Below are 22,183 nucleotides of genomic sequence, written 5' to 3'. Positions count from 1 at the left end.
GCAGCAGTGGAAGGTGCTCTTGCCTGACCATAGCTGGGTGTTGTATTCTTCTTGGATACCCAAGGGAACAGTTTTTGTCATACTGACTCAGTTTTACAGCTGACTGCCTGAAGCAGGCAGGGTTGCAAATATTCAGGATATTCAGCTTTCAGCTCACACCTGTTCTTTCTCCACAAGTGTGGCTGCTCCCAGATACTTAGAATATGATCCTGCTTTCAAAAATGGCACACTGTGACAAACTAGCCCAGGTTTCTTATTCTTGGCCCTCAGTTTATGGTACTGCTCCATGAGTGCCTTTATCTTCCTGCTTTGTCAGCCACTTACACCTAGTGTTTTATCTTCAGATATACACCTCCAGCAAGCAGATTGTTCCTTTCCAAAGTGCTACAGCCATGATGTTTGCTCATTTCAGCACAGAATTTCATTAAGTTCTTGCTGTAGGTGATGGGTTTAGCGGCTTCAGACACTAGAGGGAGGAAGCACAGAGAAACAGTAGGTACAATGAGACTATAGTTATGAAGGCAGAGAACTTCTCAGAGGCCAGAGCCAACTGAGTGGGAAGGCTGTACAAAAGAATGATGTCCTATAGGTTTAGGAGGAGGAAGAACCCCAACTGCCATGTAGTTGTATTTTTTTACTGTATTAATTTTGTGTTAGCAGTATAGCTTAAAAGTTTGTCTTCTGTCTTGTGGTAGAGGTGGGGTAACTGTCATCAGTGGGCATGGATAACAGTTGCTGAATGTATTTATGTGGTGGGGGAAAGCAAAATTAAACAGAAAATTATGAGAACAAGGCGAGTGATTTCTACAGAGTTTAATCAGTGTTGCTAAGGGGAAAAAGAAAGATAGACGGCAAAATAGAATGAATGGTTTATGAGTCCACTTAAAAATCCAGCATTCACAACAATTGATTATTTAAGCTGCCTGATTTTTGGTTCAATACATGCTTGTCTGCATCATAAAATGATTCAGTGAAGTTACTGGAGATATACTTGTATCACAACCAGGTTAAGTGTGACTAGGATCAGGATCTGATGATCCTGAAAACTCAACTATGTGCCTGTAATAGGCCAGTAACTATATTAATGTAATATGACCTCGAAAAAGAATGTTAATATCTGCAATATTTTTCCTTTTTCCATTCATTGTCTGGAATCTGGGCACTGACTGCGTGATTGACAGGGTTCTTATGAAAGCAGGATGAAATAAGAGATATTAAATTCTGCCTCTGGAATCAGAACAGCACAACAGCTATGGCATTTTCATATTTTCATTTGCATGGATGATAGCTGTATGAACATGTATACATTTTATGGTCACAGCTAAGTAACTGTTATTTGAAATGTTGCCTCTAGAGATCACATTTCTACACAGAACCCAATTCAAATGTACAGAGATGTAGTTTCATAGTCACCAACTACATAAAATATGAAAGCATACATAAATCAGGGCCACAAAAACATAAGCCAGCTCAGTATTTCTTTTTTTAAAGTATGGGGCAAAGTAATGTTATCCTTTTATGATCTGAAAGCCTTATTCACATGATTGAAAAAAGAATATTTATGTCAATAACATGTTGAATCTTTTATTCTGATGATCAGAAAACAAACTAGAATTGATTGAATTTGTATTGAAAATACATTCTTGAATCAAATGTAGCTTAAGAACACCTTAAATAATACACAATTAACAAATATTTATAAAGGTCTTGATTTATCTAATTTCAAAAATTTCAAATTTTTCTGTGAAGGAAAATGTGAAATTTCCACTCTAAAGCTTAAGCTTGGCCAATTGTCTGTCTTTCTACTTCTATTACGGCATAGCAGAACAAACAGAAAAACATCATTCTTTCAAGTAAAGACATATTTCCATATATTTCATAATGTTTAAGAATTCAAAGGTTTTATTTTGCAGTCTTAATAATTGCAAATTTTACTGTGTAGGTGAGTTCCACAAATATAAGCCATATGTTAACACCAAGCGGAAAAGTTTATGCTGAGCTAACAGTCTCTCAACTGTATCCTGGAGAATTTATGCTTGTAACTGGATCGGGGTCAGAACTCCATGATCTGAGGTTAGTTTATTTTTGATACAGTAACTACACAGTGCTATACAGTCACATTAATATAGAAATGTTTTTACTAAGTGCCAAATTCTTAATTATTACTCAACAAATCTTCTGCTACGTTCAAGAGAATTCTACTTATTTACTGATTTTGGTTTCTTAGAAACTTGGGTGAGTTGAATCCTGAAGTACAAGCAGTTGCATATTGGATTCTTGCTGGTCTAAAAGGATGGAGAATTTACTCATAGTTATGTAATATACTTTAATGGAGGTAGATCTTGTTTTGTTGTTGAACCTGTTTGTGTTTGGCATTTTATGATGTAACACAGCATGGTTGTCCCTTTCTAGTGTTTTCTCTTATGCAAAAAAAGAAAATTGGCATTAAACATGGATGACCCCACAGGCACTGACCTGGTGAATACAGATGGGTAGTGCAGTCTTCCTGACACTGTGATAATGTCTTCTGCTTTGGGCTCTGGGGTCACGAAGTGAAACAATAGAAAGAAAGGACGACTTCATTAAAATCCTTTTCATAGATGAGCATTGGAAGTGACATTTCTAGTGCTGGAAATGGCTGTACATACATACTAAGAAAATGATTTTTTCTTACTGGACAAATCAGTTATTCAAAATGAATCAACACATAAAAGACTGAAGTTTGCTACCTCAACACATGATGAATAACGTACTGTGTCATAACAGTCCCACGTGAATCAGTAGGACCATTGGCACATTCAGGAACCAAATGGCAGAACCAGACCTAATGCATTTACTTCTACAGAATTTCAGCAGTCCTATTTGGTACTCTCCTGTGCCTGAGATCTTTTAGCACTGCTTAACAAAGTAGTACTTTATAAGAGTCTTAAATATGCTCCTTTCATTTAGTTTGTGAGCTTCCTGAAAGACAATACCCAGCTGATGGTTTTGATTAAATCAAAACTCAAAACTGAACTTCCCACCAATACTTTAAATACTGTATTCAGGAAGGAATAAGCCTGGTACATTTCTGTTGACAGAGGAATTTATTTTGAGATTGCTTATGTTCATTGTGTAACAAAAAAATATTCCTTTTTAATCTTTATCTAAATCAGTTATTCTTCATAAACAATTTCACATCACTTGTGTTCTACACACAGATGGATAGAAGAGGAAGTAACAAGAGGTGGATATAAAGTTGAAATAGAAAACATGACAGATGAGATGGGAGTACTTGGTGTAGCAGGTCCATATGCCCGACAGATCCTCCAGAAGTTGACAAGTGAGGATCTGAGTGATAGTTCATTTAAGTTCCTCCAGTCTAGACATTTGAAACTTTCTGATATTGCTGTTACTGCCATTAGGATATCATACACAGGTAAGCAATAGAGAAAACATACCCTTAAGGAAAAATGCAATAAATAAAATATTGTGTAACTAAAATTATGTTGAAAAATAAATCTTATCATGTATTCATACGTAACAGATTTATCACATTTCGTATGAAAATGTGTGAGGAAATGCAGTGCATTGATTTTCAATGGTGATCTGGCCAGGCTCTGTGCTGAGTTTTCCAAGACCTTTTTCTCCAGAATACTCTATTGTGTAAATATTTATTTTGCATAACGAAAGTCCAGTTCTGATAACCTCTTGGTATTTGCTCCAAAACCAACGTCAAGAATTGTTTTTGGATTACCGCATATTAGTGTTTGTCAAGTGCCTTGAAAATGTAATGCTGTAATGCTATTTGTTTTTCTTAGTTACTTTTTGTTATTTTATTTTTATGTCTATCGCTACTGCAATGGACTGAATTCAGACCATTCTGAAGCAGCTGAAGTCCTTCTCTTTCTGTTGTACTAAATATGATACAATATACTTGTTTTATGCTTATTTGCACTCCGTTACATTTGTTGTTCACTTGCCAAGTCATCATCTGTTTATAATGCCCTTAAGCTCACTGTAGCTTTGCTACATGACCTTTTCTTACCAGTTCTTCTGATTCCTGTCCCATGTCCCATCCCCGTCCCCATCCTGCCCTCCCCCTCGATGTCAGCTAACAGTTTAAATTAGAATAATAGTACCACTGCTTAAGATCTAGGGCTTAAATCATCTGATGGTTCTTGCAGGGAATTAGTCTTGATATATGATAGCAGAATTGATCCTAGAATGTGAATTAACACTTACAGCATTGATCCCCACTTTTTACCAAGAATAGGACTGTATTTATTAGGATTGTTTCATTGTTGAGCTGATGAAACCTTTCATCTTGTTTGTGTAACAGGTGAATTGGGCTGGGAGCTCTATCATAGGAAAGAAGATTCTGTAGCTCTTTACAGTGCAATCATGGAAGCTGGCCAAAAAGAGGGAATCGACAACTTTGGAACATACGCTCTGAATGCTTTAAGGCTGGAAAAGGGTTTCCGAGCCTGGGGAGCAGAGGTCAGGAAATACAGATTCTTTATTATTCTTTCTGTTTATTTTCTTTATGTCGTTATGACTATACAGCTTTTAGTCAGATCTAGCTCAGATAGTATTTGTTCCAGTTTCTCAATTTAGCATGAAAAGAAAATTTACCTTGAGCAGGATAAGCTGCTATAATTCTGAAGAGTGTCTTTTCTAAATAAAAATAACTAGTATGCTCTATTACACTGCTGGCAAAGAGACACTTATTTTGATTCACTGATGTTTTTCCCTGTCATGTATTACAAAATTATGAGGGTTTTGCTGAGCTCTAGTGTTTTGAAATCAAAGGTTTGGTTGATAGATTCTGACAATGTTTTATTTCTGTAGTAACTGTCACAAGAGGCCAATTATTCTTGCTTCATAATGTATTTGGAACTTTTTCATTTCCCATTAGCTTGTTCCTGCCGATTTTGCTCACTCACAATATAGAACTACTTAGGGTCCTAGAGAATTTGGGGAAAATCTGTGTAATTTTTGCTTAGCTGAAATTTTTCCAAATTCCTGGGAAAGGAATGAACTCAGAAAGGTGAAATAGTGGGCATTTAGGGGTCCTTTTCCTTTGCCTAGTGATACTTATTTTCATTCTTGCTTCAAATGCTTCCTAACAAATCAATCCCCCTACACCTAATGGGAAGGTGGTAAGTAAAACTGCCTTTGTGTTTTATTTTCCTCTCCAGCTAAGGCACTCTGCTGTGTTGCAATTAATGTGCATACCTCAGTTATTCAATCTTCTGCAGGTTCCATTCTGCTTTGATGAGAAGTCTTGTTTCATGCTGCAATGTGTGTTTACTTTGCATATTGAAACTTATATGAATGATTTACATACCTATACTTTATACTAGGCATAACAGTAGATACTGAAATCACATATAGGAAGCATACAGTGTATTCAAATGGAAGTTGCACATATGCAACATGGAAGACATTGACCCAGCACTAAATAGAAGGCTGCATGGAATAACTAAATAAATACCCCCTATCCCCAACCCAAAAGCTATGATAGTCCGTCATGTATGGATGGTGAATTTATTTCCTTTAAACAGATGAACTGTGACACTAATCCCTTGGAAGCTGGACTGGAATACTTTGTAAAGCTAAACAAGGTATGTCTTATTATTTTCAAAGTGTTCTACTATGCCCAAGGTTATTCGTTCAAGCGTTTGAAAAGAAAAATATAATTTTCTGTAAATTAAACAGGTTTTGAAAATGAACCAAGCAACTTTTTTCACTGTATATAAGAATAGTTGCTTTATTAATTACTTTAAGTACTGATTTGTTTAAAAGGAAGTTTCGTATTTTCCATGTTTCTTGCTATCAAAATTGTACATTAGGTAAGGAAATTGCAAATACTCAATGATGTCTACATGAAAAATAACTCCTTGTGATTTATTTTCATAGAGGAATTTGAGTCATGTGTAAACATACAGTATCTATATACAAGCTGAACAAGCCTGTGAAAATTGCGAAAATGTTTTACCTGCTTATTCTTGTTAAAGGAGTTGTCTGTAGGATCGCTTTCCCTGGCTATCACTCTGGTACAGCGATTACTGAAAAAAACAATAGAATTTTTCAGAAGAACTGCTGACTGACAACTTGGACATGAGTCAAATATAAGTTAACATCTTGGTTAAAAAAAGAATGACAATTAGTTGTTCACAGAATTTCTGAAGAGGTCCTCTGCTCATAAATTCTGCCTACCTGATCGGAAGTTTAGAGAATGGGACTGGTTGATTTTAATATGCGGTAAAAATGAAAAGATGTTATTTTCTCTCCTTTTATCAGCATCGCCATTTTCTTACATTCATGTTTTAGCAAATCAAGCTCTGTTATAGACTAATAGATACAGAAATTGCTAGTAATTCTCTTTTCTGGTCCAAACTAAGTGTCCTAACTCTGTCAAATAGAAGACCTTTCCATGAAACCTAGTGAAATTCTTTCCTTTGCAGCTCTAATGTTGTCTGTTGCTACCAGTTAGCCCATCAACTCAAACAGCAATTGCCTGCACAGTGAATGTGGAGTTTCTAACGTAACAAATCAGGTCCTATACATTTAGAGTTAGGTGCCCTAAATAAGGGGATATTTCTGACTTTTATCTTTTATCTTTTTTTTTATCTTTATTTTCTGACTATTATCTTCTGCCTCAGTTAGTCATCTGTAAAATAGATAAAGTGCCAACTTTTTTACATAAGGGAAGTCAGGAAGAAAAAGTAATGTTTGTGAGACATTTCATCTTTACAATGATGTAATGTGATACAGAGACAAATTATCTTCTTATTTATATTCCCTTTATAACTAGATAGACTAATATATCACATAATAAATGACCCTTGACATTTTTGGCCATGTTACGTAAAGGCACTGTGGAAGTGATAAAAGGAATCCCAAACTTTCTAAGTTATGGCTCCAAATAAACAACAAATCTTAAGCTTTGGGTAGGCTAGAATTGAGGCATGTTAAACCTAAAAAGGTGCTTTTATCTTTATGAGATAGTTTCACCAATAGTAACAGGGATGAATCCAGAAGATACTTTTCCTCTCCAACTGTTGAAACTGTCTATAGATGTTATAGTTCTTCAACCTGTGCAAGATTGATAAAACATTCATTTTTGTCCTAATCTAAAATCAGTGTGTGCTCTAAAATGAAATACGGGTTCTAAACTTGTTCTTGCCCAACTATGGAGCTCATCCACTGGAAGGCAAGGTGCTCCCAGGGAAGTCAGTGGCAGTTCCTACATGTAGTGGAGTTGCAGCTGTCTCCACTGGGTACTGTAATTTTGCCTTAATCAGAGAAAATTACACATGCAAGGGAAGTACAGAATCTTAGGGAACAGGATTATGTTGTATTTACTCATCAAAGACTTTCCCATCTTGAGAAAAGCATTAGCAGGATTATGGCAGAATGCAATGAAAAGTGTTACTGTTCCTAGTTTTTCTTTCCACTTCCATGTGAGACATCTGTTTGTTTTGCAGGAAGGCAGCCATTAGCAGGGAAAGCTGTTGCTTGCCAAGATGCCCATGCAGAACATGCGAAGGCATTAATGTGCATGAAGCACTTGATTCTTTATTGCGCCACACGCTTCTCTGCATGGTTGAAATGCAGGGTTGGAACAGCTCTCTGGAGCAGATATTCACATTGTAGATGAATGGGCATGGAATTAATCTCCAGCATAGATGCAGGATGTTAACCTAAAACATTTGCCAGTTTTGCTGAACTAATGTGAAAAAGGAAATAATCGATGTTTATTTATTGACTTGGATGAGGGCAGTTGTGACTGTATGTTGACACTGCAGAGGTACCTGAGCTAATTCAGATATTGGAAGTGGCCTAAACACTGTAGCATGAAGTGCAATGTGAGATTATTTACTCTGCTTCTTGGCAGCTTGGGGTTGTGAGTCCCAGTTCCATGCCTCTGGTTTTGGTGTTCACTTGGCGTATCATAGACCTCAACATTCCTTAGAGGTCACCATGAGTGGAGACAAGCAAAATACTCTGTTATCATCTGCTCCTATTGTTAAGGAAACTTTTGGCAAAAAAGGGCAAATGGGATGCAAACCACAAGCAACAGATTCTTAAACTTGTTTGACATCTTGGTCTGTAGGGTTCCTGACAGGGATTGTTCCTTTAAGCATGCGCCCCCAACTGGGGAAAGTGCTGATTTCTGTGTAAATTAAAACCAAGATGCATTGTTTTATTACTTACTAGAGTGCTTCTTACAAGCAGCTGAAATAGCTCACAAAATGAGGAAAAAGACTTCAGCATAAGTGAATTTCAAGTGGTATGTCATGGGAAATGTAAACAGTTTCTAAATTCTAGATTAAAGTGAATAAACAACCAAATGCCAGTGAAGGTACTATAATCAAAAAGTATTTTAACTTCCATGAGAGGGCATTCAAATATCTGGGGAATAAATATGAAGAGATGTGAATTCCCAATAAAATCCGGATATTTCTCTGTGTTTACAAAGTTTAGCATATGCATCATCTTCAGGTACATAATCTCGGCTGAGAGAGTTGGGCTTGTTCAGCCTGAAGAAGAGAAGACTGAGAGGGGATCTCATCAATGCATACAAATATCTTAAGGGCGGAAGTCAAGAGGACGGAAGCAGTCTGTTTGCAGTGGTGTCCAACGACAGGACTAGGGGCAATGGATGCAAACTGAAACACGAGAGGTTTCAGTTGAATATGAGGAAGAACTTCTTCACTCTGAGGGTGGCAGAGCACTGGAACAGGCTGCCCAGGGAGGTTGTGGAGTCTCCTTCTCTGGAGATATTCAAAGCCCGCCTGGATGAAGTCCTGTGTAGCATGCTCTAGGTGAGCCTGCTTTAGCAGGGGGGTTGGACTAGATGATCTCCTGAGGTCCCTTCCAACCCTTACGATTCTGTGATTCTGTGATTCTGTGATTCTGTGATAATGGACTAGTTGGGGGTTTTTTTTTGTGATGAGTAACAGGAAAAGCTCTTAAAAGCTTAAGTTGACATTTTAATTTTTTCCACGGTCTATTGATTTATAGCATGACAATAAGTAAACCTGTGTCCTCAGGTTTTCTGATGAAAATTCCTCATTTCTGTGGCAACTTTCATTTTATCAGTCAGGCTGAAGATATGATATTGTGGTGGTTTCCTCTAGACTCTGCTTGACGCTCCTTTTTTCTCTAATGTTGGTGTTAGTTGTTTCCTTGCACAAACAAGCAGGATGGGCTGTGATTAAACCAAAGTGGAGGGACAGTAACAAAATTAATTTCTAATTTAGAGTATACATTGTCTTCATAACTTCACAATAAAATCTGTCTGGGTTGGGGGGGGGGGTTAATACCTGTTGTCTTTCTTTTGTTTGTTCAAATGGTCTTACATTTAGTAAGTTAGATAAGTTATTAGATAGCCTCATTCACTAATATTTTAATCTCATGAATTAGCACTCTGCTACTAAATATTCAATAGAGTCCTAATGGTCTTTGTGGCAGGAAAATCACAGAATACCTTCAAAGAAGAAAAAGTTGCAATTCTTTTTTCTCCACATCCCAGAATATTGTTTTAGTTCTGATGCACACTTGAACTTTTTCAGGTTCAAGTGGTCAAAGATATACTATATCAGCTCTGAATGGATTCCATTTTTCAAAACCCTAGTTTAAATTTAATGGCTTTTTCAAATACTATAATAGAAAAAGATAAGCGATCACCAGATACTAATTTACTCCAGACCTTTGTTCTGTGGCAGAATCAACTACATCTGTGTTTACCTTGCCATATGTATAAAAATTTAATGTGTGAAATTACAAAGACCTCTCAGTCCTGAAGATCCCACAGTCTCCCTGGGCAGTCCATTCTAATGATTCACTATCCTTATGTTAGAAAATGTTTTCTTGCTACACTTTAAACTTACCACTGATTATTATGTTAACTATCGACATACAGAAAAAAAATTTCCTTATTTCAGAAGCTTCTTGAGTCTTCAAAACCTGCTAGCATGTGCCTTTTTGTGTTTTGAAGGGATTGATTATTTTTAGCTAATTCAGTATTCTTAAAACAGCCTATTTTTCTCCTGACTGTAATGGACCATAAGTCTTGATAAAGCTTGATGTTCGAGTGAAACGCCTCCAGGTAAATTTGGTAGCTCACAGAAATGAACTCTTCCAGAAGGGTTTTGCATGTGAACCCAGTAGTGCCAAAAGGCACCAAGAGCGTACAGCTACAAAATTCCATAGTTAACTGTTCGTAGGCTTGTGACTTGTTTTGCTGTATCCAATACTGCCATCTCCTGGGCACTCCCTGTGCAGCAACAGCTCACTGCGATTTGGGAAGAGAGTGCGGTAGATGATGGAAAACCTTTGGAAGTGCACTCTTCCAGGCCAGGATCTGAGCGCTTAGCTAAGATTTAGTGTTTGTTTCCGCTAAGAGGAAATACCCTTATCAGAGACAGTGGTTCCTTGTTGCAGCCCCGTTTATTTACTGGGGCACTTTGTTCTCCATTCCAAGCTTTTTTCCAGATACCTGGGGGGGGAAAAGTGGCGGAAAGGAAGATGTACATGCTGGCTTTTGGTCTCCGCAGCATTGCAGCATGCGTGGTTACTTATGACCGTCTCTGTAAAATGCTGTGCAAAAACTGTTCTGTTCTGGTGACTCTACGCTTTGATGATGTGGTCTGTAGTGCTGTTAAGCAGAGGTATGAAATCAAAACCTTTCACCTGCAGGAGAGCCATGGTGAGTAGGGGTAATGAGGAAAGCAACCATTTCTAACCATTTGCTTATGTTTTCCGCTTATTCGTTGTTTTTTATTTATTTGTTTTTTGCTTAAGCAGCCACTGACTTTAAAATGGGAGCCATGTCTTCAGCACCAATAGCAAATGATTATTTTTTGTCTTCTCACTTCTAAAATCCAGTAGGGATTATATATATATTTATAGATAGATAGATAGATAGATAGATCCTATATACATAGGGATGTGTAGGGCAGGTATAGTGGGCAGAATGCCTGGCACTTGCTATCCAGGTCTCCTGGGGCAGTGGTCCAACTTGATGCTGCACAGGCCAGCCCCCAAGAGTTTGTGTAACTCCCCCTTCTTGCCATTGTCTGCCCTTCCTTCATTTTCTCCAACTTGCATCCCTCCTGCTCTGAAATGGATGACTACAGTAGTGATCACTGACCCCACTCCACAAACTGGCATAAGGTTGTTGAGCCATGTAAAGGATTAACCACCCACTGAGCTAGGAATTTTGAGCCAAAATAATTCAATAATTCATCAGTTGTTTTTATCATATCAATTTCTTAGAGCTGGCTATGTGCATACAAGAAGGGCCTAGGCAGATTGAATGAAAGGGGCAGTGATGCAGGTGCCATACATTCTGACTGGCCACATCTCCCTTAGAAGACTGTTTTGTGTGGTGTAAACTGTAGCTTTGGTTTGCTGCAGAAAAAGAAACTTGACAAATATTTGCTACCTGCAGAGGAAAATGATCTTCAGTTATCGCCCTGGTGAGGGGAATATCATTTGGAGTGTTACCCTGAAATTATTCAAGACCATCCAGCTAAGAATAATTAATTTCAAAATACTGTATTGATGCTGTCTCCAGTGTGTTGTAATGTGCTGGTTATAGCAGATCGCAGCAGCTGTTGGTGCTGCCTTACTCAGTTGGGTGGCTTTGTGTACATAATTTGGCTGTATGCCCACAGTCATAAGTAGCATACCAAATAAATTAAACATTTCATTATTAAGAGATTTGCATATCTTTCCTGCCAGTTATTGTTAAATGGATATGACATTTTTCTTCCTAGATGCCTAGACTTTATCCTGCTAAACTGCACAATCAAAAAAAAAATTATGAAGGTTTTATAGATCATTTCTATTCCTTTGCCTCTGTTAAGACACAAAAGATTTTCACAGAAGGTAAGAATTAGGATCTGTATGCCATTGAAAGTCAAGCACACTTGAAACACCGTAAGTTAAACTTTTCAGGGTACATGACTGTGCCTAAAAAAATCACCTCACTGGTTAACGTCTCCTGAACTCTTTAAAAAAAAAAGTGGTTTTATCTCGTGCTAGCAAACACATGGTAACTTACGCAAGGTAAGAGCCTGATGAGGACAAGGGCAAGGCAAATATGTATGTCTGATATGTTAACAGATGAGATAATCAATGGGGTCCCTTTATCTACATGCTATTTGAAAATTTTAATTGATTTATCTTTGAGATATGATTTTCCATTGTAATCTGTATGCTAGGTAACACAAGTAAAAAGCACAACACATCTTTTTTGGTTTTATCTGGTGAACTGCACTCAAAGAACATGAAACTAAGCAGTCTTTGTCTTGTATCTAGGAAGTGTTTTTACTTTATGCAAAAAACATTACATCTGCCAAAGCTTAATGCTTTGGGAGCTTATGCCAAGATATGGAAAGTCTTTTGTATTTTAGGTTTAGCTTATTAGGACTCTCCTTACTTTTAAGCAGTAAAAGTCTTACATTGTTTCTACATGTCAAATGATTTTTTTTTAAACTAAGAACAGCTTTAAATTTGAGGTTGAAATTCCTTAGGGTTTTCCCTTATTTCTGTTCCTTTTCTTCTGGTTGTTTTTTTTTTTTATATTTTGCTGCTGAATTACACTGTTTTGAAAGGATTTTTTCTTGCATTGTATTTTGTGTGACAAGCTGAAATAAACAGAAGCAATACCCAAACTGACTGTTTTTCCCCTAGAAACAGGAAGCAGTTGTTACCAAGAATAGCCAGACCAAGTTTGAATTAATTGGTTTCCAGAGTGCTGTTTTGAACAACCTCATGCACACACTCATAAATCAAAAATGAATAGTGGTGGACATCTGCTCAGTGTACAGTTGACATGGGTACCCCAGAACTGTAAAAGAAGACGACTCACCTAGTCAGACTCATATGGTTAGAATTTCTTAAGAAGTTGCTTTAAATGTTTAAAAAATGTATATATACACTTTTTTTTTTTGCAGTTGTATATCATATATAAACATATATTCTCATACATACATTTTTATCCATGTTCACATAGTGTTCATGTGTGTGTGTGTTTATATATGTCCATATACATATATATACACACATTTTTGCAGAGAGAGTGTGTGTATATTTACATATTTGTGTATAATTTCCAGAGTTTGAATTCTATGTTGCTTATTAGTACTTTTCCCAGGCCATGATTCTAAAAAGACAAGAATATTCTTAACCTTCAAGGAACATAAAATAACAAAGAACATGCCCATTACATGAAATACCCCAAATCCATCTCCAATTAGCATAAGAACTATGTAGTAATTTATGCCAGGTGGTCAAAAAGCCTGGCCCAGTTAAAATTAATTGAGTAGGAATTTCATAACCAATAGGCAAGGAAAGATCCAGAGATAGATAGATTCTAAAGCCTGCTAGCTGCTTGCTCTAGTGTTTCCATACCTAAAAGGTAATTAGCAAGTGGAAGCCAAAATTATTTTTGCTGTCAGCCTCAAGGTTCCAGTAATCAGTATATTAACAGGAGTTAACTGTCTTCTATACAGTTAATCTGGACGTGACCCATAAAAGCAGTACACATCTGTTACCAGGTCATACTCAAGGCTCTGATTATGATTGCTGCATTAACCTTTATGGAAGCTGTTTTTCCCATTTCTAAATGAGGAATTCATAGAGGTACAAATTAACCAGAAATCTTGAATTTTAAAGAAAACCACAACAACCCCAAACATAAAAATGAGAAGTGTTCTATAAGGCTTTCACCTCTCTCTACATCTATGCATTTACAAGTATCTGAGTACTCCAGAAAAAAGGAGCTGTGCTCTAAGTGCAGCAGTATCTACATCAGTGCTGTGTGATAAGGCATTCCCAAAGTCACCAATTGCAATTCTTTCCTTTAGAAAACTTGATGATGTCTTGCATGAGGAAAAGGGCACAGCAGAAGAATGCTGTCGGAATGTGGTTCTGAGAGTGTCCTGTCTGTTGCCACTCTTCTATTACTAGGAGTCCTAAAAATGGGAATTCACAGGCATTCATACTGCTGGTTTGGATGCCTTAGTGTATCAATAAGACCCACAGTGGGTTGGCGAATGTGACACAGGACTGAAGTGAGACCTAGCTTCTTCCAGAACAGCAGGTGGAAGACAGATGGCCCCAGGGTATATGTCATTGTATTTGAATACTTGTGTTGAGTTCCACAGTTACATTCCTTGAGACTAAATACCAGATGCTACATTAGCATGTATAGGAAGGAATTGACTCAGTGCTAAGTGTACCTGTAGAATATTTACTTCCTTGGTATTTCTGTGTCATGCAAAGCATTTTAGTCTGTGTGTCATGCTGTGGTATACAGTCTTATTTGTCCATCAGTGAACAAGGGAAGAGCTACTGATGATATCTACCTGTACTTCTGTAAGGCCTTTGACATGGTCCCCCACAACAGCCTTCTCTCTAAATTGAAGACATACCAATTTGATGGCTAAGGAATTGGCTGGAGGGTCACATCCAGAGAGTAGCGGTCAATGGCTCAGTGTCCAGATGGAGATCAGTGACGAGTGGTGTCCCTCAGGGGCCTGTGCTGGGACCAGTACTGTTTAATATTTTCATCAGTGACATAGACAGTGGGATCGAGTGTACCCTCAGCAAGTTTGTAGAGGACACCAAACTGAGTGGTGTGGTTGACACACCTGAGGGACAGGATGCCATCCAGAGGGACCTGGACAAGCTTGAGAAGTGGACCCATGTGAATCTCATGAGGTTCAACAAAGCCAAGTGCAAGGTCCTCCTCCTGGATTGGGGCAACCCCCAGTATCAATACAGGCTGGAGGATGAAGAGATTGAGAGCAGCCCTAAGGAGAACAACTTGGGGGTACTGGTGGATGAAAAACTGGGCATGAACTCGCAATGTGCGCTTGCAGCCCAGAAAGCCAACCGTCTCCTGGGCTGCCTCAAAAGCAACGTGGCCAGCGGGTCGAGGGGGATGATTCTGTCCCTCTGCTCAACTCTGGTGAGACCCCACCTGCAGTCCTGCATCCAGCTCTGGGGCCCTCAGCACAGGAAAGACATGGACCTGTTGGAGCAGGTCCAGAGGAGGAACACAAAGATGATCCAAAGGCTGGAGCACCTCTCCTGTGCTTGTACCTTTTTAGGCAAGCTGAAAAAGGGAACTCCAAATGATTGTATTATTCTCTAACTAACATGCTGTGTATTCCCATAAAGTGGTAGATATAGGGAAAAACCATACGTAACATAAAACGAGAATATGGAGCAAACTGCCAGCTCTGCAGCCTGAGACACTGAAATGGAATAGTAACAACTCACTATCACTGTTGCTGCTGCCATCAAAAAGCATGTGTCCCCACATGGGGAGGCCAGGACTTTAGGATTTGGGTGTTGATATTCCAGGCTTTTTATAGAAACTGAAATGAAACACAGTCTTCTGGCTCACAACCTCAGCTGGGCAGACAGTCTTGTAACACACGTCTCACTACATGTGCATTTCCTGCCACACTTGGAATTACGGATATTAAGAGACTGGGATGTAGAGAAACTAACATTCCCAATAAAGCTACCAAGATAAAATGTACCAATATAAACCCACCAAGATACAGGATATAATATCTGTCAAAGATTTGATTTAATCTATATTTCATACAGAATACTTAAGTGATAGGAAAACAAATGAAGACAAATTTTAACGTTTGTATCTCTAAACTTTTCAGAGAACCCGAATAACCATATAGCATCATTATCTTCCATTTTTTTCAGCCAGCAGACTTTACAGGAAAGCAAGCACTGAAGCAGATTAAAGAAAAGGGGCTCAAACGACGACTGGTATATCTCACCCTGGAAACAGATAATGTTGATCCAGAGGGAAATGAAAGTGTGTGGTATAATGGCAAGGTAAGGACTATAGATCATGTTACAAGAAACTAATGTTAATTGTCTATGAACAGCATCTAACTTTGTGTTTCAAGTGTGAATGCATTATTTTTGCTTTACTGGCACAGAACAATTTGAAGCTATGATAACCATTTTCTAATTTTCAAGCAGGAAGCAAAGACTAACTAAATATCTACAAAGAAGATGTGAAATAACTTCAAGTCACAGAAAACTAGAGTTGGAACAGACTAAAGTATTAACTCACCCATTCTCTTCTCCTGCAAAGTCACTATTGTCCTAACAACACTTTTGCTATTCACTTAAAAGAAACAAAACAACAGCAAAGTTTAGGCCTCCACACTTCTGCACAGATTATGTGTTGAAATGCTCACCAGCAGTTAAATGATCATGTATAACAAACATATGTACGTGTGTAGTGTTTGTTCCAGTCAAAACTTAATTTATTAACAATAGGAATAGACTGTTTTTTTCAAGGAGCAAAAAGTTCCAAGTTTAAGGTGATGTCACCCATAGTAGAGAATGTTATGAACTGCATGACACAATTAAAACTTGCTTGATATCTGAAGTGCATACTAGTAGTGAAGTGAAACTAGTATATGAGACGTATAGTTGTTTGGTTGGTTTGTTGTTTGTTTGTTTTTTAAGAAAAACCTCACTGCATCTTGAAAACAAAGATAAATGTTTGTGGGTTTTTTCAGGTTATTGGCAACACCACATCTGGAAGTTTCAGTTACAGTGGTCAGCAGAGTCTGGCTTTTGCGTATGTTCCCACAGAACTCAGCAAAGTTGGACAGAAATTGGAAGTTGAACTTCTAGGAAAAAATTATCCAGCAACCATTATACAGGAGCCACTGGTGCTGACTGAACCAACAAGAATGCGCCTTCAGAGAAAAGGTGAAAGTCCCAAAATATAACCACAGACGAGGATACAGCAAATTGTGCAGTTCCATTAACATGCATGAAATTAAGAGAAAAAAACTACTCAGATTTGCTAATTACTAAACACAAGATCCTCATTGCCATACATCAGTGAGAAATTTGATGGTGTTACCCTCTTGCTTCCTTGTATGGGCTGTTCACATTAGAAGTCTGGCGCAGTTCATGAACCCCTTCTCAGTAGCACCTGTGAGCAGAAAGTGGCATGGAATTAGATCCTTGATTCAGCTTGCTCCCACATTGGCTGGCAGATCTGAATTAATACAGAGGAGAAAGTCGCTCTTGGCATTGGCCAATAGCAAGTTCTTCCTCTCCTTGACCCTCACAGTTCCTTGCTTTGCCTGTTCTCATGGTAAAGTAGCTTATCCTGGCTCCTTATGGCATGACATCGCAAACTTATCATTAAAATAATACAGTTCTGCACAGAAATGCCTCCTAAGGAATTGAAATACATCCCAGCAATCATGAAAAATAATAAAGGCAATATTAAAGGCAAACTGCACTGTTAACATTTTTTCCCAATGTGTCACCTCGGCAGGAATTCTCACAGAAGATCAAAATCTAGTTCTTCTTAATGAAACAGTTATAGGAAGCACATTCATCATTATTTTATATGAATCATCATGCAAATTACATGTAATATTCTACAACACACAGGACATTAACACTCAATTTTGAACAGAGCTTAAAGTACTGTATCACGGATTTACTGCTCTAAATCTGAAGAGCTAGACTGACACCAGAGAACTTCTGTTCTTCCTTTTCCTGTTAATTATAGATTGAACAGCAATAAGAGCCATATGTTGTTACACAGAAATATTAACCTTGAAAAAAATACAATTAAATCCACGGCAGAGGAGCTTTATTCAGTGTTAAATATTCAATAACCCAAATAAGCAGGATCGGGATAATGTAAATGATGGGAACACACTAAATTATTATAACGCTCCTCTGAATTGCATAATATGCTCTACAATTCTTTTGAATAAGAATAATGTCACAATTTCCAACTTACAAAGATTAACACTCTCTTTTAGGCTACAGATAACCCTTTTTGAAGTACATATGAATATGAATAATGTCCAAAATGTATTTTCTCTAAAGAAGTTGGTGCCTCTGAGTCTTCAGCAAAGAAGCAAACATATAAATAGAATATAGCAGGAGAAACGCAATTTGAAGAATGAACACTTACTTTTGCTAAACTAAGCTGGCATTGCCTTGTGCTGTTCTGAATATCTTTTACAAAGCAGGTCAAAATAAAATTCACAAGCTGTGGCAGGTTTGCACGTGGTACTATCTTGAGTGAAAAATCCATTAAGAAATTATTCTCTGTTATGCCTTCATAAGTGATTTATAGAATCATAGAATCATGGAGTGTTTGGGGTTGGAAGGGACGCCTAGAGGTCATCTAGTCCAACCCCCCTGCAGGAGCAGGGACACCGCTAACTAGATCAGGTTGCTCAGAGCCCCGTCCAACCTGGCCTGGAATGTTTCCAGGGATGGGGCCTCCACTACCTCTCTGGGCAACCCGTTCCAGTGTTTCACTACCCTAGCAGATTTAGTTCTACTTTACTGAATCAATCAGAAATGTTACTTTTTTTTTAAGGTGGCATTATTTGTAATGAGACAGCTGGCCACTATGTTTCCATGAGAATTTAAGAAATCTAAAATCTAAAATACAACACAATGCAATATTCTTTTATTTAGGAACATAGTTTTGAGTTTCAGCATTTCCCAAGAATGTGCAAATTCACTAGACACCACATCCTGGAGCGTACAGTAACTCTCACATACACTTTCCTAATAAACTTCACTAGGCCAAAACTCCATTTCAATGGTACCTTGCACATCCCAATCTGGAAGTTAGAATCAGTTTTGTAACTCCTTTGCCAGCTTGGAAGAAGGAAGTGCTGTTCATTAGCACGTCAACGAGATCTGTCTGACCGTGCAGAAGGGGAGGCTTTCTGCAGCCTGAGCAAAAGGTCATGAATCACAGATGTGATTCTGCGATAACTGTACCTTCCATGGGCTTGTACCGCATTTCCTGCTGCAACCTTCCAACCACTAATTTATCCTTGTAGCTGATGCAGACAGCTACCCGCCTCATTTTACAGTGTAGTATTACAGAGGCCTAAGCGCTGATGCGCTTGTGGGCTTCTCATTGACAGCAGTTGTCACACAAGTCTTGTTAACATCGAGCCTTGGCCAGTTAATTTGCATTTTGTTTCAAGATTTAGGGAAGCAGGCAAAAAGCATAGCATGCTGCTTCTGGGACCAGGCAATGCAAAGTAGTGTTTCTTTCCTGCAGCCACCTTGAAAGACCAACACAACTCCCTGTTCGTCGCTGACCATAAATAAGACAAATGGTGTCTCTGAGAGCTTGTTGCGCTGTTACCTCTTAAGAATGGCTCTGTTTTCGCTTTAACAATGCGTTCAGGAGCAGAGATACCGGAAGTAGTTTTAAGCAAGCATGGCATGGGTGAGTATTAGAAGCACTTTGGCTACAATAGTCCTGTATCTGACAGGGCTTCTGAGTTGACAGAGCTTCTTTTTTACTGCTCTGAAACCCAACTCGACGCATGGCGTTACTTATTAGGGTAGCTCAGCATTGCAGCACTTTGCACAGCATGAATTATAAGGGGATGAAGCTTCACAAACCATGTCCACAGAGGGGTTCACACTTTTAACTCAATCTTTCGGCCACTGCTTCTTTTCATTCTATGTTGTGATATGGTGTTGCATAAACTTGTGGTGTCAGGACACACCAAGAGGAAGTGAATAGGAGCAAGAATGTTTTAAGTAGTACACCCTATGTTTTAAGAGGGCTTCTAACCCATCAAAGAGAAATACCAGGGTAGAAAGACTGGCAGGGACATCTTTTCAGTCTTCTGCAACCCCATTAGCTAACAGAGGAGATGCCTCTGTAATGTGCAAAAATGACAGTTGGTCATCTAGGAAATTTTCTGAAATATTCCAATTCCTGTGTGTGGAGAGATCAGGACATGTCAAAAGGCAGTTTTCTCAAACAAATCTTTTGTAATTTTCCATTATTCTTTTTCCATCTCCAAAGCGTTTTGGTATACCAGGGCAGCCGTTACTACCACCATTTGAGTTTATCTTCCAGGTTCCTAAGTGCTATGGCAAGACGTGCCACGTTCATACTTTGTGTGGAATGATAAATTCACACAGATACTATTATCTTGTGTGTCACTTGAATGACTTCATTAATCTTTGACCTCAAAACAGCACCCAAACTATTCAACCCCAAATTCAGAAAGGGTACACTGAAACACAGGGGACTGAACATAGACCATTCCCAGGATTTGTTCTTTTGATTCAAGAGAACAGTATTTTCTGATGGGGGTTCCAAATCCCTTAAGTAGTAATAAAAAAAGTAATAAAAGTAATAAAAGTAAGTAATAAAAAAGTAATTATTTTAAGTAATAAAAAAAAAAAAAAACAAAAACACTAAGAAAATATGACAGACAGCAAGATCCAGACTGTGATGGTGCCTTATCTGCTGTGTATGGTTTAGATGTTCTAGTGTTTTAACTTGGGCAGCTCAGGCAAACAGGTCCAATTCTGGTGGAGCAGGATAACAACTGGCACTCCTCTACATGGGAGTATGAGTGTAGCTGCACTTAAATGCCCTCATACCTTTAGAAACATGTCAGGTGAATAACTGTTAGGATTTTATTCCAAAATTTGTATCCAGCATTTCTGATTTCACCAGCACTCTGTAGCTTTTCAGAGCAATTATTTTGAATGAACGAGAATGGTTTCCATGGGATGGAAACATTTGAACGGAACTTTACCTATAATAAGGACACGGAAGGAGTTAGTAGAATACACAACTCAGTGAGACAGCTGTGACTGGTGGGGGGATCTGAACTAAAAACAAGATAAATCGGAACTTTCCAGCCTTTTGAACAGTATGAATCACACCTCAACAGAGAAAATGTAACTCATAGTCACATACCAGTTTGTCAGCAACTCTGGAATTTACTAAAGGGAAAACTGACCTCAGGACAGTACTGGTGCATGTCGCACTATTGGATGTGGACACACACATTGGTATTGTAGAAAAAAATGTGGCATCACTCATCATTGCTGTTGTTTTCAACCCAGCAGGGAATTCTTTGGGATTTATAAAAAAAAAGATGTGGTAAATTTGTCGACTTATCCACTAGACTTCATTCATAGGAGCAGGAACTTTCCTTCTGCAGAGACTTGTCAATCAAAAAAAAAAGTAAACAGGAGTCTCGCATACTCGGTATTTGCCTTTCTTACCGAGAAATAAAATTTTTAATGTGGATTGTTCTTTCACCTGTTACCAAATGGGTACATAAATCTGGAAATGCACGTGTGTACCATTCCAGCTAAATGTGAAGCACACGGTTATTTGATCTTCACCTGGACACTGAAATTTACGTGCGTTCCATGGATGAACAACACCAATTGGAGTTGACAGCTATTCTGTCCCCCCATGGCCTTAGATATTTCATCAAGATTATAACTAAGGTAGTGTTCGTTTACAATATTGCTTTAGAAGATTACACGGTTTGAAGAAACAGCCCTGTTGACATAGCTGTTATTTCTGCTTTGGGTTGCTTCACTTCCTTCCTACTTGGTAACAGTCACGAGCACCACCTTACAGCCAGACCTAGGTCAAGACTTCTCACCCGTATGAACAAAATGGAGTGAAAATAGCTGTGGGCCGCTCAGGATTTTGCAGAAGGGGCAGGCAGGGGAGAGGATGAGAGCGACAGCTGATGATGGCAGGAGGCAGGCCATGCACTTTTCTCCTATGGGAATGATTGCCATCTCGCACAGCTCAGCTGCTGCTTCGGCGGCAGTGGCAATTTGTCTTTCCCAGGCTGTAGCACAGGTTGGCAAGCAGCAAGGCCATGGCCGTTTTGCAGCTGCCCCACTTTGCTTATGCATAGAATAAACTCTGCCGGCAGCATTAAATCAGGATGAGCTGCCACGGTGTCACGAGCGAAGACAGAAGCAACAGTGCAGTTACTCGTACCAGAGCACACGCTGCCCTCTGCTCCCGCTGCTGTACGGGCTTCCAGGGAAGCGCAGCCGACTTGGAACGCAAGTTTGCAAACACTTCCCTGGTCCCCTCCCGCAGGAAAGGGTCCATGGCTTAGAATGGGCGTTTCGTGTCGGAACTGATGGAGGATGAACTGCAGCATCACCGAGCTGGGTACTCTGCGAACACCAGCAACGCCTTGACGGGCTCTTTTATTTGGACTCGTTTCATAAACTTACGGGCCTGAAGCCACGCCGCCTTCCCCCACCGCAGGCACCCCGCAGCCTCCCCGCTGCTACGGCTACACAGGCTCGGGCCCCGCTACCGCACAGGGGCGCCTGG

General features: G+C 38.9%; 1 protein-coding gene across 1 annotated transcript in view; it reads left to right on the top strand.

Moving 5' to 3' along the window:
• The window catches only part of DMGDH (dimethylglycine dehydrogenase), a 44,864-nt gene extending 28,083 nt beyond the window's left edge, over positions 1-16,781 (top strand). Inside the window, exons 11-16 of the mRNA XM_009637276.2 lie at positions 1,943-2,073; positions 3,201-3,418; positions 4,322-4,479; positions 5,547-5,606; positions 15,733-15,867; positions 16,566-16,781. Coding sequence (XP_009635571.1) covers positions 1,943-2,073; positions 3,201-3,418; positions 4,322-4,479; positions 5,547-5,606; positions 15,733-15,867; positions 16,566-16,781 — 918 coding nt within the window. The remainder of the gene's footprint in view (positions 1-1,942; positions 2,074-3,200; positions 3,419-4,321; positions 4,480-5,546; positions 5,607-15,732; positions 15,868-16,565) is intronic.
• Positions 16,782-22,183: the final 5,402 nt, after the last annotated feature.

Source organism: Egretta garzetta, unplaced genomic scaffold, assembly GCF_000687185.1.
Source record: "Egretta garzetta isolate BGI_Z169 unplaced genomic scaffold, ASM68718v1 scaffold424, whole genome shotgun sequence".
NCBI classification, from domain to species: domain Eukaryota; kingdom Metazoa; phylum Chordata; class Aves; order Pelecaniformes; family Ardeidae; genus Egretta; species Egretta garzetta.
This window is presented reverse-complemented; position numbering and strand designations above follow the sequence as displayed.